General features: G+C 43.0%; 1 protein-coding gene across 1 annotated transcript in view; it reads right to left on the minus strand.

Annotated features, from left to right (window-relative positions):
• TYW1B (tRNA-yW synthesizing protein 1 homolog B) overlaps positions 1-14,483 on the minus strand; it is a 183,889-nt gene that overhangs the window by 146,656 nt on the left and 22,750 nt on the right. Inside the window, 3 exon segments of the mRNA XM_056556476.1 lie at positions 3,275-3,394; positions 4,968-5,255; positions 7,903-8,097. Coding sequence (XP_056412451.1) covers positions 3,275-3,394; positions 4,968-5,255; positions 7,903-8,097 — 603 coding nt within the window.

Raw genomic sequence — 14,483 nt, forward strand, 5'->3', positions numbered from 1 at the left:
ATTTCCCAAAGATATTGGTGTATTTTTTAGGACTCAAAAGCATAGCATGCTGTGCTTTTACCAAACGTATCTAAGTGTATTTTTCATGTTTTAAATCAGTCAACAGTTGACTGCATTTGGGTCATTAAAAGGGTTATCCAAGAATGAGAAAACTGAGCTAATTTCTTTTACAAGCAGCACCACATCTGTCCTCTGGTTGTGTGTGGTATTACAATTTGGCTTCACTCATGAAACAAAGCTGCAATAGCACACACAACCTGAGGTTAAGAATGGGGCTGTTTTTGGAACAAATTAGCTTTGTTTTTCCAAGCTTGAATAACCCCTTTAAAGTCAATGGGGGCAGTCTATGCCTGTTTACATCCCATTTTGCAAACATATAAGTGCAATGCACTTTAACAACTGAGCCTTTAACCAATCCAGAACGAAGGGCATACAGGTATGCCCTTGAGTCCTGGTACTTAAGGACCAAGGGTGTACCTGTAGGCCCTGGTCCCATAACAGCGCCGGATCAGACATCTTATCCCCTATCCTTTGGATAGGGGATAAAATGTTTTTTGCCCGGAATACCCCTTTAAATATGTATAGCTTACATTCAAGTATGAGCATGTGTTTGACTGTTAGGAGGACGCCAATCATGAGACCAGGGATCCCATCTGAATGGAGCAGCAGTTCAGCATGTGTACCTCGGCTAGATTCAACTCTATGGGCTGAACAAAGATAGCAGAGTACGTATTCTAAAAAAATCAGGGAGAAAGTACCCAAAACCTACATAACATACATACAAGGCTTGGAGGATGGTCTCTCTGCAAATTAATACATTTGCAAAGTCCTATTAGACATGTAGCAGAACAATAAAGACTCACTGTCTGGTAGCATTGGAACCGCAAATATGTATCCATTCATTCATTTATTTTAAACCCTTTTGTTCAGATCTGGTTTACAGAATTTTGTGTTTCCATAGTAACAGGATACTTACAAATCAGGCAAAATTATAGGGTCTGCTTGGGATAATTTTTAGCATAAGTAACCTTTCCTCACTAAAAACATTTTTTTTATGTAGCTGTCAACATATTTTTAAGCATGCAAAAACAGAAGGTAATTGTTTATATTCTACAACCACAGTTCTTATTCTGCTACGTGAAGCAACCATTTAGTACCAAGAACAGGATTTTAGAAGATTTGATTTTGCTGTTGTAGAGATAAGTCATCAGTCCCATTGTATGGTATCCTCTGCACATATGAAGCTGTGTTCAGTCATCTAGTTTACATTGTACGTATAAATAGATCCAGAATCACATTTTAATATTTTATATATACAGTGGAGGTGGGGGGGGGGGGGGGGGGAATACTTACAGGGTAAATAGAGTGTGTGAGAGTGCCTGAAATGTTCCAATTCTATAGCTTACCATTAAATGTATTAAATAATAACATGGGCATGTGGGTGCTACGCTTGTGCTATTGTACCCCCCTACCTTTTGCTGTGTCATTTCCAGCCATCTACTCAAATTCACTGCTGAGCAGTTACAAGGCTTGAGAAGTCTGCTAAACTATACCTGAGAAAAATACAGAGTGCCGCTGATCCGAAAAAAAACTGTGCCCCTGTAGCCAAATGTGACTTTAAAGCAGTAACTGGCTCAGTGCACGCACACCCTCGGCTACAGGGACATACAGTTTTCTTCTTTACAGCGAGACACAGTTATCAGCATCTCTGCTTCCCCTCAGAGGGACACAATTTCTCCACACATCAGCCTGGTGCTTAAACCAGAAAAGTGCTCCACAGCCTTTCTTCCACCGGCCCATGCCACACATCTACCATCTGCCAACTACAACTCCCTGCATGCCCTCATAGTGAGAACATGCTGGAGGTTGCAGTCTTGCAACAGCTAGCGGGTGGGTCGGAGACAAACTGGGAGATGTGGAGAGAAACTATGTCCCCCATCCCTACAAGAGAGGGTATGGACTGAGAGGAAGCAGTGATGCTGATAACTGTGGTATACAGGTAATAGAAAAAGTAACGTTGCACTCACCGCAAGACAGCATGGAGGTTTTCAAATCCGGGTTTATTCGTAAATACGAAGAGCTATACAGTCAAAGCAGGTTGGAGGGAAGGGAGGGGAGCAGACATCAGCTCCGTGGAGATGGCTGAGTGCAACAAATCGCTTTGCAGTGAAACTGCTTGATCATGCCGGTTGGCCTGTTTCTATACAGAAGTATATGCTGATAAATAGGTCACTCTTTAAAGAGGAAAACTGTGTCCCTGTAGACGAGGGCATGCGAAGGGTGTGTGCGCACCTCACTGTCTAAATTACTGCCCGGGTCACCTTTGGCTACAGGGGCACCATTTTCTTCACTACACCGTAAATACTCAACCACTTCCTATAAGTCATCTCTGGTTTGAGGCAGATTTCACCTAACAGGCAGTGGTCAACAAGTCAGAAAAAATGAGCAACCGAACATCCTTTTCAGGACATTAAAAAATTTAATTTAGTTTAGCTTTTCCTTAGCCTGACCTTTGAAGTCATATAGACACATACCTTTGTACTGTGTGTACATTCTACTATACGATTTTCCCACTTTGCTGAATGGGTTCAAATAAAACGTGTTATGGCGCACTAATAACAAACAAATTGTACTTCAGAAAATGATGGAATGTTTATGGAAAGTAATTTATTTCATAGATGGCAGTTTTATATTGAGCCAATCATAGCCTGTGAGCAATGCAGTCAATTCTATAACTGTCAGGCAGGTCTCCAGGCAGTTATTTCATGTCTAGCGACATCTAGTGGTTGAAAACAAGTGCAACGATCTACTAAAATTTTAAACAGATAGATAAGCATTCTGAACACTTAAGATGCCTAATATCTAGCAATAACCCAAAACCGGTTATAGCGCATGACATTTCAGCACCTCCACAGTGCATTAACCTAGATTTCCAAACCGTGTAAACATTCCCAAAAGTGGCAATCCGTTTACAATTTCACAAGTATCACATTTCACTTCATTTAATGATAAATAAAGTCATCTTTAGAAGGTTCTATTTGGAACCAATTTTTTTATCCATTTTTGGTGCGCCTATGACTGAATAGAACAAAACGGAATTCATAACTCGTCTGTGATAACAGGATAGGGTTCCTGACCACAAGGCAGAGGGGAGTGCACAAAAAATAAAAATCCTAAAAGATGGGATTACTGTGATGAAAGATACCAGTCTCCAGCAAGCTAGTCAACACGTCACAAGCATTCACAGCCAGACTACAAACACATTGTTACTTACTTTAGCTTTCCTCATGCTGCTCACTGCCTTTCCCAAATCTTCCACATCTATAAGACCACCACTTCCCGACTCCTTCTCGTTTTCAGATTCTGACTCGCTGGTTGTTTCATACAATTCTTCCTGTTAGACACAGATAATGGCCCAGATTTATCAAAATGTGTCTGATTTTTGTTTCAAACGGATAGCGACACAGACATTTTGCTGGTTTGGTTTACCAAATACTATTGTTAATGCTACAAACACATTGTAAAATGGCTTACAGTGTTAGATGTAAAAGATATTTATGGCCGATTCATAGAAAATGCCATAAAAGTGTAACAGAAATAACGGAAATGTCCAAACTGAGCCCAATTATCCATTTCCCCTGCCTGGCGTCATGTCACAAAGTCTTAGGTGTGAATGGGGAGGTGTCATAAATTTGGTATCATCGCTCTCAAACTCTCTAATACGGATCACTGGAAGTTTAACATGTATCTTATGGCAAAGAACTCTCTAAAAATAATGGAAAAAAAAAAAGTTGCTCCACATAAAAAGAGGCCTAGGCTATTACAAGATTGCCAAGAACCTAAAACAGAGCTGCAGTGTGGGCAAGACCATACAGCAGTTTCACAGGACAGGTTACACTCAGATTAGGCCTTGCCATGGTCGACTAAAGAAGTTCAGTGCACAGAGCCCCATCCAGAGGTTGTCTTTAGGGAAGAAGACTTATGAGGGGGGGGGGGGGGGGGGGGTCAGTGTCATTTCATGTAGTCCAATGAGACCAAGATAAACTTATTTGGTTCAGATGGTGTCAAGTGTGTGTGTGTGTGTGTGTAGGTGTGTGTGTGTGTAGGTGTGTGTGTGTGTCGTGTGTGTGTGTGTCGTGTGTGTGTGTGTCGTGTGTGAGTGTGTGAGTGTGTGTGTGAGTGTGTGCGCGTGTGTGTGTGTGTGTGTGTGTGTGTGTGCGCGCGTGCAGTCAAGCATGGTGGTGGAAGTACCATGGTCTGGAGCTGCATGAGTGCTATTGGCACTGGGGAGCTACAGTTCATTGAGGAAAACATAAATGCCAACATGTGACATCCTGAAGTAACGCATGATCCCCTCCCTTCAGAGACTGGGCCGCAGGGCAGTATTCCAACATGATTACAACCTCAAAACAACTCCAAGACGACCATTGCCTTGCTAAAGAAACTGAGGGTAAAGATATCTCTAGCCCTAAATGTTATTGAGCATTGGTGGGGCATCCTGAAACAGAAGGTGGGGGAGCGAAAAGACTCTACACCATCCACCAGCTCAGTGATATCATCATGGAGGAGTGGAAAAGGACTCCAGTGGCAACCTGTAAAAAACTGGTGAATGTCCAAGAGGCTTAAGGCAGTGGTGGAAAAATTGTGGCCACACAAAATATTGACACTTTGGGCCCAATTTGGACATTTTTACTCAGAAGTGTAGTCACTTTTGTTGCGAAGGTTCAGACATTAATGACAGTGTGTTAAGATATTTTGAGGGGACACAACATTACACTGTTCTACAGGCTGTGCACTCACTACATTACATTGTGTGTCATTTCTTTGGTGCTATCACAGGAAAAGATAAACTATTTACAAATCTGTGAGGGCTCTACTAGCGATACTGTATATATTTATTAGTGCAATGAATACCCATATAACTAGGACTATAAGTAAACAGTTTCTATGTATCTGTCCAGGTTTACCTCCGAGCCATCATGTTCTGACTCTTCATGTTCGTTCTCGTCTTTGTCTGCATAATGTATTTCATCGCTTTTTGATTTGCATTTTCCTTTCTTACATTTTCCGCTACATTTCTTTTTCTCACCAATCACCAGTGCCTCCAACCTGCTCAAGAACTTTGCCTTCCAGGCAGTGAAGTCGGCTTCTATGCTGCCATGCTTACTCTTTACAACATTACAGTCTCCCTCTGCACGAGTCATGACCCGCTGGCCACTCAGCATCCACAGCCACTTGTCAATATTTTTACCAACCTGTAAATGAAGCAGAGAAATTAGTGATATTCATTATAGTTATACGTTATGGCTTTAGTTCTAAAGGAATCTTTTCATGATAAGGCGTAAAGTTTTATCCACAAATATTTGATCCCAATGTTGAACACACTGCTTTAAGCAAACTCCGCAGTGAAATTCTGGAGTTTTGCAATGCGTTTTTTGTCATTGACATGTACACTTTAAAGAATGGAGGTTTTCACAAATTCACATGACGTTACACCTTGTCACTTAAGGTGTACAGTAGGGATGTAAAAAAATAAAATAAAAAAATAGATTCGCGCTATTAACGCGATTTTTTTCACTTGGCGATACGGAATCTATTCAAAATATTTTTGAATCTATTCTTTTAGGGATGTGGAATTTGTATCTCCTGACGCCTGGAACAGCATGTCCCAGGCATCAGGAGATACAAGTTCCACATTTGTGGAGCCGGGCAGGCCGGATCTGACGCGGTGGCACTCTGGGTGTATGGAGCAGGCTCCGACTCATGCCCGCTCCGTACTCTGCGACCCCCGGCTGATTTCAGTAGCCGGGGGCCGCTGATGCATCACCGCCGCTAGTATCCAGCATGCGGTGCTCTGCATTGTGTATGGAGCGGGCTCCCGACTCGTGCCCGCTCCATACTCTGCAGCCCCGGCTGTTCTCAGTAGCCGGGGGCCGCCGCTAATAGCCAGCATGCGGCGATCACCGCGGCTGGCTATTAAAAGGAGTAGTCCGGCGCTCACTTTTCTCGTTTTATCCCGTCCGGGCTGCAAAATAAAAGAAAACACACTTTCTCTTACCTGCCAACGAGCCCCCGGAGCTCCGGTACAGGTGTTCGGTCCCCGGGCTGTATTCTTCTTACTTCCTGTTAGCCCGGCACGTCACACGGAGCTTCAGCCTATCACTGGCCGAGGCGGGACATCGCTGCGGCCGGTGATAGCCTGAAGCTCCGTGTGACGTGCAGGGCTTACAGGAAATAAGAAGAATACAGCCCGGGGACCGAACACCTGTACCGGAGTGTACCGGAGCTCCAGGGGCTCGTTGGCAGGTAAGAGAAAGTGTGTTTTCTTTTATTTTGCAGCCCGGACGGGATAAAATGAGAAAAGTGCACGTTAAAACTACTAGATCGCCGCTGTCAAAGCTGACAGCGGCGTCTAAAGGGATTTGTGAATGCTCCCTGGTGGGCGATGTATCGTCACCTAGACGGTATCGTGATATATCGAATCGCCACACTGGTATCGCATCGCCAAATTCTTGGCGATTCACACCCCTAGTGTACAGTATCTGCTGTGGTTTTGTTATCCACTGATTTCAATGAGTAGCAAAAGCAGCTGCAGAAAATATGCAACAGATCCTGTATGTCCACAGGCTTTTGGGCTATAAAGTAAGGGCATGGCTGTATAAGGCTTTTGACCCTGAATTCATACATAACCTCTCATTAGTTAATTGACACAAAGTAACTAATTGGTGAAGGGGCTGAACTTTGCTAGGCTTTAGCAACCAAGAGGAATGCCAAGTGGGTTGCAAAGTCTAATTTGTTAAGTTTATAACATTACAATGGCCCCCATTTACTATTCTAAACCCGACTTGTTTTGTCGGGTTTTTTTGGCGCATCTTTGTCTGCGACATGTCGCAGACATCGTGCGCCAGTCTGCGACACGATGCAACATTTTTTCCCCCGACGGACCCGATGTGGATTCTCCCAAACCCGAAAAAGGGGCGTAACCCGACATTTCTGAGCTTTCCCACGTATTTATAAAGGTTTCCAACCCGAATTTGTTGAATTGTTGTGGATTTTTTCCCGACAGGTCAGAGGAGTTGGAAACCAAAACCAACAAAACCCACGTGCGACAAACAGGATGCGACATAATAAATACCAGGGGAAAAAAGCAGTCGGGTAAGAAAGCAAGATAGACTTACAACCCAATTTTCTAAGTAAATGAGGGCCAATGTGGCACCTTTGTGTGTATATATTTAATGAATATGAGTATATTGTGTTATCAGTATTATTTAAACAATGGATTAAATTGTAAAAAAAATTAAAAAAAATAAAGGTACCAATATTGTACCTGCCAATCATAGTTTCTCTCAGCAGCTTGTGCCTTTTTACCAGTCCACAGGCAGAGACCAAAGATGACTGACTTTAATAGGAGTAGTGCAGTGAAGCATAACTTCTCCCCTACCCAAAAAGATAGGGGATAAGTTATAGATGGCAGGGGGGACCCCCCGCGATTTCTGGAACAGGGCCCGGCAGTCTGCCAGAAGGGGGAGTGTCGGTCGCTGCACCGTGCGGGGGTTAGTACGCCCCCTTCAAACGGGCTGACCGGGCCCCATTCAGGAGATAGCGGGGGTAGCAGTCCTTTGGATAGGGGATAAGTTATGCTACACTACAGAACTCCTTTAAAAAGGAAACTCTATAATGCATTTGCACAGATGAACAACAAGAGAACAAGGGTAGAATCCCATGTGCCGTATTTTGTATCTGCATATTTTCCTACCCATTGCGTTCAAGGGGTAATAATCAGAGGCAAACATGCAGCAAAACTCAGCAACCTACGGCACGTGTGACCCGAACCTAAAAAAGGCACATGTAGAGCAATATAGCAACAAAGATCAAAGATTAGAAAAAGAAAAAGGCAAGTACCGTGTTGTAATGGCTGCTGTATACAGAATTCCCTAATCCAAACACTGCATATCTCAAACCTTTAAGAAAGGTTTTTCCAAAGCGAAAATCATTGGAGGCTTCTTCTAGCCATTTGCAGAACCATTCTGCATTTTCAGGAGGCAGTCCATCAGTGTAAGTAGCAACGATAAAAACACATATGCTTCGACTTGTTGTCTAGAAAAGGGGAAAAAAATATATATATTTTATTTATTTATTACACTTTTAATTTAGCTCACTGGTCTGATTTCCTCTCAAAGGGAGGGCGCGTGGCCTCACTGTGCAGGTCTCCGCCCCCTCCCTCAGTATGCTGTCTGCTCACATCTCCCCTAGCATTAGCAAAACTACAACTCCCAGCTTGTCCTCACTGACACAGTGGGAGGATTTTTCCTTTAGCTGTGAGCCCTGCACTCACAGCTGTCAATCAAGGAAGTGTGTCCATGACATAGGTGATGACGCATGGACACAGCAGAATTAGTATGTGCCCAAGCAGGCAGGGGGGCAGTTTGACTGGCTTTTTCAGTATGAAATACTGAAAATTTTCTAATGAAAGCAATTGCAAAACCTATTGGTTATACATGCTTTACAACATATCAAAAGTTTTTGTATCTGACAGTGCCTATTTAGCAACAGAACTACAGTACCAGCTATGAGTACAATATCCTTGTTATCCTAAGCAATAGGATAGCAGTAAAAAGGGACTTAAAGGGGTACTACGATGCTCAGCGTTTGGAACAAACTGTTCCGAACTATGTGGCCGGCGCCAGGAGGTTGTGAAATCATATCCCTGCCCCCTCATGACGTCACACCCGCCACCTCAATGCAAATCCATACACTTGCATTGAGGGGGTGGGAGTGACGTCATGGGGGGTGAGGCTATAACGTCAAGAGCTCCCGGCACTGGCTACAGGATTCGGAACAGTTTGTTCCAAACGCTGAGCAGAGGAGTACCGCTTTATTGTTACATACAACAGTTTACAAACAATGGGGAAGATTTATCAAAACTTCTGTAGAGGAAGAGTAAAGCAGTTGCACATAGCAACCAATTAGATTTTTTTTATTTATTTATTTTTAAGGCTTCAGGAAAATGAAAGCAGCAATCTGATTGGTTGCTATGGGCAACTGCACAGGTTTTGATAAATCTTCCCCGATGTTCTCTAAACAGTCATTCTAGTTTCACAATTTGGTCAGCTTTTAATAATGTAAATTTCCTGTACAACGGATCATGTTTACATATCACATCATCATAAAGATAGATTACTTTGTGGCAATTGTGTGAATAATCTCTTAAGTGGACAAACATTTTATCACTAGTTGTTTAGACACCTCCCTTATTCACGCTGGACTTTTTTTTTTTTTTTTTTTTTTAAATCAGATATTTTTATTAAGATTTTAAACATTTTAAAAACGAAAAACACAGTACACCAACAGTAAACCCCCCCCCCCTCCACCCACCCCACCCACCTTACAAACAAACCGTCCGTCTCTCCCCACTGCAGCATCAATAATACATACTAGTAGTGAACTAGAGGTTCAAATATACCCATATCCCGATGAAATCGCTCCCTCACACCTTGCACACATAACCTCAGCAAGCGGTACCTACAGGCATTCCAACAAAGCACGCTGGACTTGTTTATTATCATACGTGATCATTTATCTGCTCGCATAGATGAGTCTTAAAACCCACAAGAAAAAAAAAAAAACAGCAGAAAAGAATTACAGTGTCAGGGTACGTTCACACATACAGGATCCGCTACATATTTTGTGCAGCTGATTTTGCTACCCATTAAACTTTAATAGGTAGCAATATCAGCAGAAAATATTCAGCAGATCCTGTATGTGTGAACGTACCCTCAAACAACATTCTTCCCTGACAGGCAACATTTATGAGTTCTACTGGGATGAGCTCCAAAAGGCATCTGGTAGGAGAATCCATATGGACAGGAACCGATCATTGTGCCATCTGAACAAATGACTAAAAGGCCATTTATAAAGAATATTGGATCACAGGATGGGTCATATAACTAGATCATCATACTATGGCACACAAACTAACTACCTAGGAATCTGTGCATCTGTAAATGCCGTTGTAAATTACTAATAAAGGAGATTTAGCAAAACCTGTGCAGAGCATAGGAACCAGATTGGTTTATTTTTTAAACTTTGGTGGGGGGGGGATTTCATAATCTAATTCAGCATATCCGAGACACGTTGAGTGGAGTTACAAGTTTGAAGACAAAGACAATGCAGAAACTGCTCTTACAGTAAAAAGCTCCCTTGTTATAAATACAGTCAACTGGGTAGATCATGGAAGAGATCTCTGTACTGCCCCCTGTGGTGGTTTAAATACCAACAGTCCTAAAGCATGCTAAGAAAACACTCAGAACATGACACCACCTGTCTGTGTAAACCCAATGGTGTATCCACGGTGTTCTGGACGTGAAAGTTTTTTAATTATTATTTTTTTTAAACAAAACAAAAGAAGTTGCTCCTACAGTCCTGGAAACTGGTTAATCCCATGACTTTAGCCTCAGGCCATGTTTCCACACAACGGATTTCTGGCACAAATACCCAAATTGTGTTTTGTTTGCCGCACTTTTGCCTCCCATAGAAGTTTATAGAAGAAGAAACACTAAGATTTCAAAGAAGAAAAAAGGCCTCTTTAGTTTTCTTTAGAAAACTGTCACTAATCCGAAATCCACTTGACATTTTTGGCTTTCATATTTGCCCATTCCAGAAAACATACGTGGTAGGTTAGCATTTTTTGCTTCGACATTCATTTGGGTGGTTTCTGGCTTGTGCGGAATCTGTGCGGAAATTCAGAAGTCTGGAATCCCATAGCAGACTATTAGGCTTTGGAGGCGTAATCTCTGTGGAATTCCACATGCAGAAATTCTGCCGTGTGAATAGACCCTAAGGCTATGTTCACACAGCAGAAATTCCGCTTAAATTTGAGTTCAGCAAAGCTTCCTGCAAAATTTTTAGCAATTTTGTGGAATTTAATCAAGAATACCTGCATATATTTAATACGCATATGATCAATAGTGCCAATGTGTATAGGTATCTATCCTAAAATGAGGGGAGAAAAGGAAAAGACGCAATAGGCCATGCATACATTGCGTGATCACTAAAACGACCATGACTAAAGCACGAGTGTGAATATGTGCCCTCCCAAAGACTTGCATTAAGGGGGTGGGCCTTGACGTCACTAGGGGGCGGAGCTGCAACGTCACGATGCTCCGGTCCCTGTATCGCTGGTCATTACCTACAGAGCGAGTTTGCTCTGTGCAGTAATGAAAGCGGGGTGCCGCAGCAGAGATCCCTGGGGTCCCCAGCAGCGGGACCCCGGCGATCTGACATCTGTCCCCTATCCTTTGGATAGGGGATAAGTTGCGAGCAGCGGAGTACCCCTTTAAGTAGTCTTGCTACTTGGCAGATGAAGGCGCAGCCTCATGTTTGCCAATTTAATGCACATATTCACAATAATGGGTGTGAAGACAATTTGGGCTGCCCCTTTTTAATCACAGGCAGAGAAGCTTCCTATGAAAACTGGGCCGTGTCAGGATATTTACAATGTAAATGCTAATGTGCCATTAAATTCACTGCCACACAATTTCTAGTCTATAAACATTTAAAAATGTGAAACTAAAGCAATCTGGCTGTAGACAGCTGATATGTAGGTCAAGTAAGATGTGCTCTTGTGTTTAGCGGCAAAAAAGTGATAAGCAAATGCTGACTCACCACAGTACCAGAGTTTCAGTTCACAAAAATGCCTAAAGCGAAAAAGTTTAAGAAAAGAAAATGCCAGGTCCCACGGCAGAGCACTTTCCGGTCTTGGTACAAATTAAGTATTTAAATGTTTGCTGCATCTTCAGAGCCCAAGACTTGTGTGTGCCTATGGCGTTCAAGATACAGATTTGGTGGGAGTCCAATGCAAGTCTATGGGACTTAAGTGAAATCTGTATCTTGAACGCAAGTCTTGGGGTTGGTAGGTGCAGCAGAAATTTTAATACATATCCTGCCACTGCAGCAAAACTAGACTTGCATTTTACAACAATTCCCCAGGTCATGACCAAGACCACGAAGTGCTGTGCAGTGAGACCAGACGTCCGTAGAACAGAAATGGCAAAGAATTTGAGAAGAGGAGTACACTTGTACACGGAAAACGGTCAGCCAGTTCACCCACACTAAGCCCAATATACAGGGTGATCATGTGGGAGAACCAGAGTCCATAAAGCGTTCACTTTAGTGTGTGCCCTGGCCACTGAGTTCTCTGCCAATAAAGTCCTGTCTGTAGCAGCACTTTGAAGGTGGTCCCCCCAGTGTCCATATTTCTTTTGGTCCAGGAGGAAGGGTCCTAAGCCCACCCCCATGATTTGCATATTCATTTTCTTCACATGCCCCCGGAACGCAGCGCTCTGTCTGCAGAGCACATGCACTTGAAAATTTTACGCAGCTCTCATGACCTGATGACGTGAGAGCTGTGCGTCCCCGGAGAGCACTCTGCGCATGTGCCGAGCCCTCGCAGAAGTCAGGAGTAGTGAGGGCCTGGCGCATGCTCAGTTACATTGCACAGAGCGTTCTTCATACGCACAGCTCTAACGTAATCCGGACACGAGAGCTGCGTTAAAAAAATAAAAAATAAAATCAGGCACATACGCTCTGCAGACAGAGCCCTGCGCTCCGTGGGCATGCGATTCCACGTCACTAGGACATAAAGTTGAAGAAAATTCACATGCAAACCACGGGGGCTGGCTTAAGCACCTTCCTCTGGGACCCAAAGAGATATGGATGCTGGGGGACCACCTTCAAAGTGCTACTGCAAAGAGGACAAACAGAACTTAAGCGGGGGAGAACGCAGCGGCCAGGGAACACATTAAAGTAAGTGAACGCTTTATGGACTCAAGTTCACCCAATATATTGGGTTTAGTGTGGGTTAACTGGCTGACAGTTTTCCTTTAAAATACATGTTTAAATATCATTCCATTGTTTGACAACCTGCACTAATTCCCAAAATCCTCCATTACTCTTTGTCCATGGTCAACTCCTGCTTAGGGCCTATTGGCGCTGCAATATTTCTTCTGCGGATAGGGGATACGTTTTTCTGTAATGTCGGGCACGAAAAGACTTCTTTAATGGGGATTTGATTCCACAAGGATTCTAGGCACAATTTCTACATGGAAATTCTGCTTAAATCGGCTTCAAATTACTTGTGTGCCATGGTTTTTGCATTGAGAAGTACATAAAAGCTATCATTCTGATATCGGCACAGTATCTGTAACAACCTGTGTGATCAGACAACCCTAGTAAGGGTGCATGAGACTACTAGGTGACGGTACACAGATTTTTGGATTGGCATATTATAAATTTCTGTCATGCACTGGACATAACACATTGCATTGTCATGAGAAATTGTTTGTAAGAGGCATATTCTGTACAAATAAAAGATTTGCTGACCTGCATGTGTCTTGTCTGACATCCTAGTAATGACATTTCAGCACGTCAGCAGAGAACTGTGACAAGCATTCATGTGTTGACCCATTTCATAGCAATACGTTTTTTGGGGGATTGACTAAAAAATAAAGCTACAAAAATGCACTGAATACCTGCACAAAAGTAATGAGTTCACTGGCTTCATTAAAAAAAAAAAATTAAAAAAAATAGTTTTTACACTATAACCATTCCTCATTCTCTTTCATTGTACAAAAGAGCCACTTTCTGTAGGATACACTAAGTGAATGTGGGCATCTTAAAGGATGTACTGCAGGACGGTCGCCAAATAAGGAAAACCACACACAACACACACAGTTCTATGCCTCCTTTCACATCATTTGTGGTGTATACTAGAGATGAGCGAACTTACAGTAAATTCGATACGTCACGAACTTCTTGGCTCGGCAGTTGATGAGGACTTATCCTGCATAAATGAGTTCAGCTTTCAGGTGCTCCGGTGGGCTGGAAAAGGTGGATACAGTCCTAGGAAAGAGTCTCCTAGGACTGTATCCACCTTTTCCAGCCCACGGGAGCACCCGAAAGCTGAACTAATTTATGCAGGAAAAGGCATCAACTGCCGAGCCGAGAAGTTCGTGACATATCGAATTTACTGTAAGTTCGCTCATCTCTAGTGTATACCTCCTGATGCAAATGGTAAAAAAAGTTATCCAGATCCAACCACCTGTCAGAGGTCAAACGTGTGTGTCAGTTTTTGAATGTGCGACCTTCATCTGAGCTTTCATTTGCTAGATGGAATAAAACAGACCACTGTCCTATTCCATAGAGCAGTGGTCTTCAACCTGGGGACCTCCAGATGTTGCAAAACTTCAACTCCCAGCATGCCCGGACAACCAACCAAAAAAAATAGTTTTGCAACATCTGGACGTACGCAGGTTGAAGACCACTGCCCTGCCCTAGAGAAACCAAAAGAAAAATGTAGACACATTCAAAAGAGGGACACCAAAGGAACAGTAATCTCACTGACTGATCATGCTGCTGCTGAACATTTAACCCCATAAAAGCCATCATCCATAGCGACCAAAGAATTTAGGTTGCCTGACAGTTGC

Source organism: Hyla sarda, chromosome 2 (genome assembly GCF_029499605.1).
Source record: "Hyla sarda isolate aHylSar1 chromosome 2, aHylSar1.hap1, whole genome shotgun sequence".
Lineage (NCBI taxonomy): Eukaryota > Metazoa > Chordata > Amphibia > Anura > Hylidae > Hyla > Hyla sarda.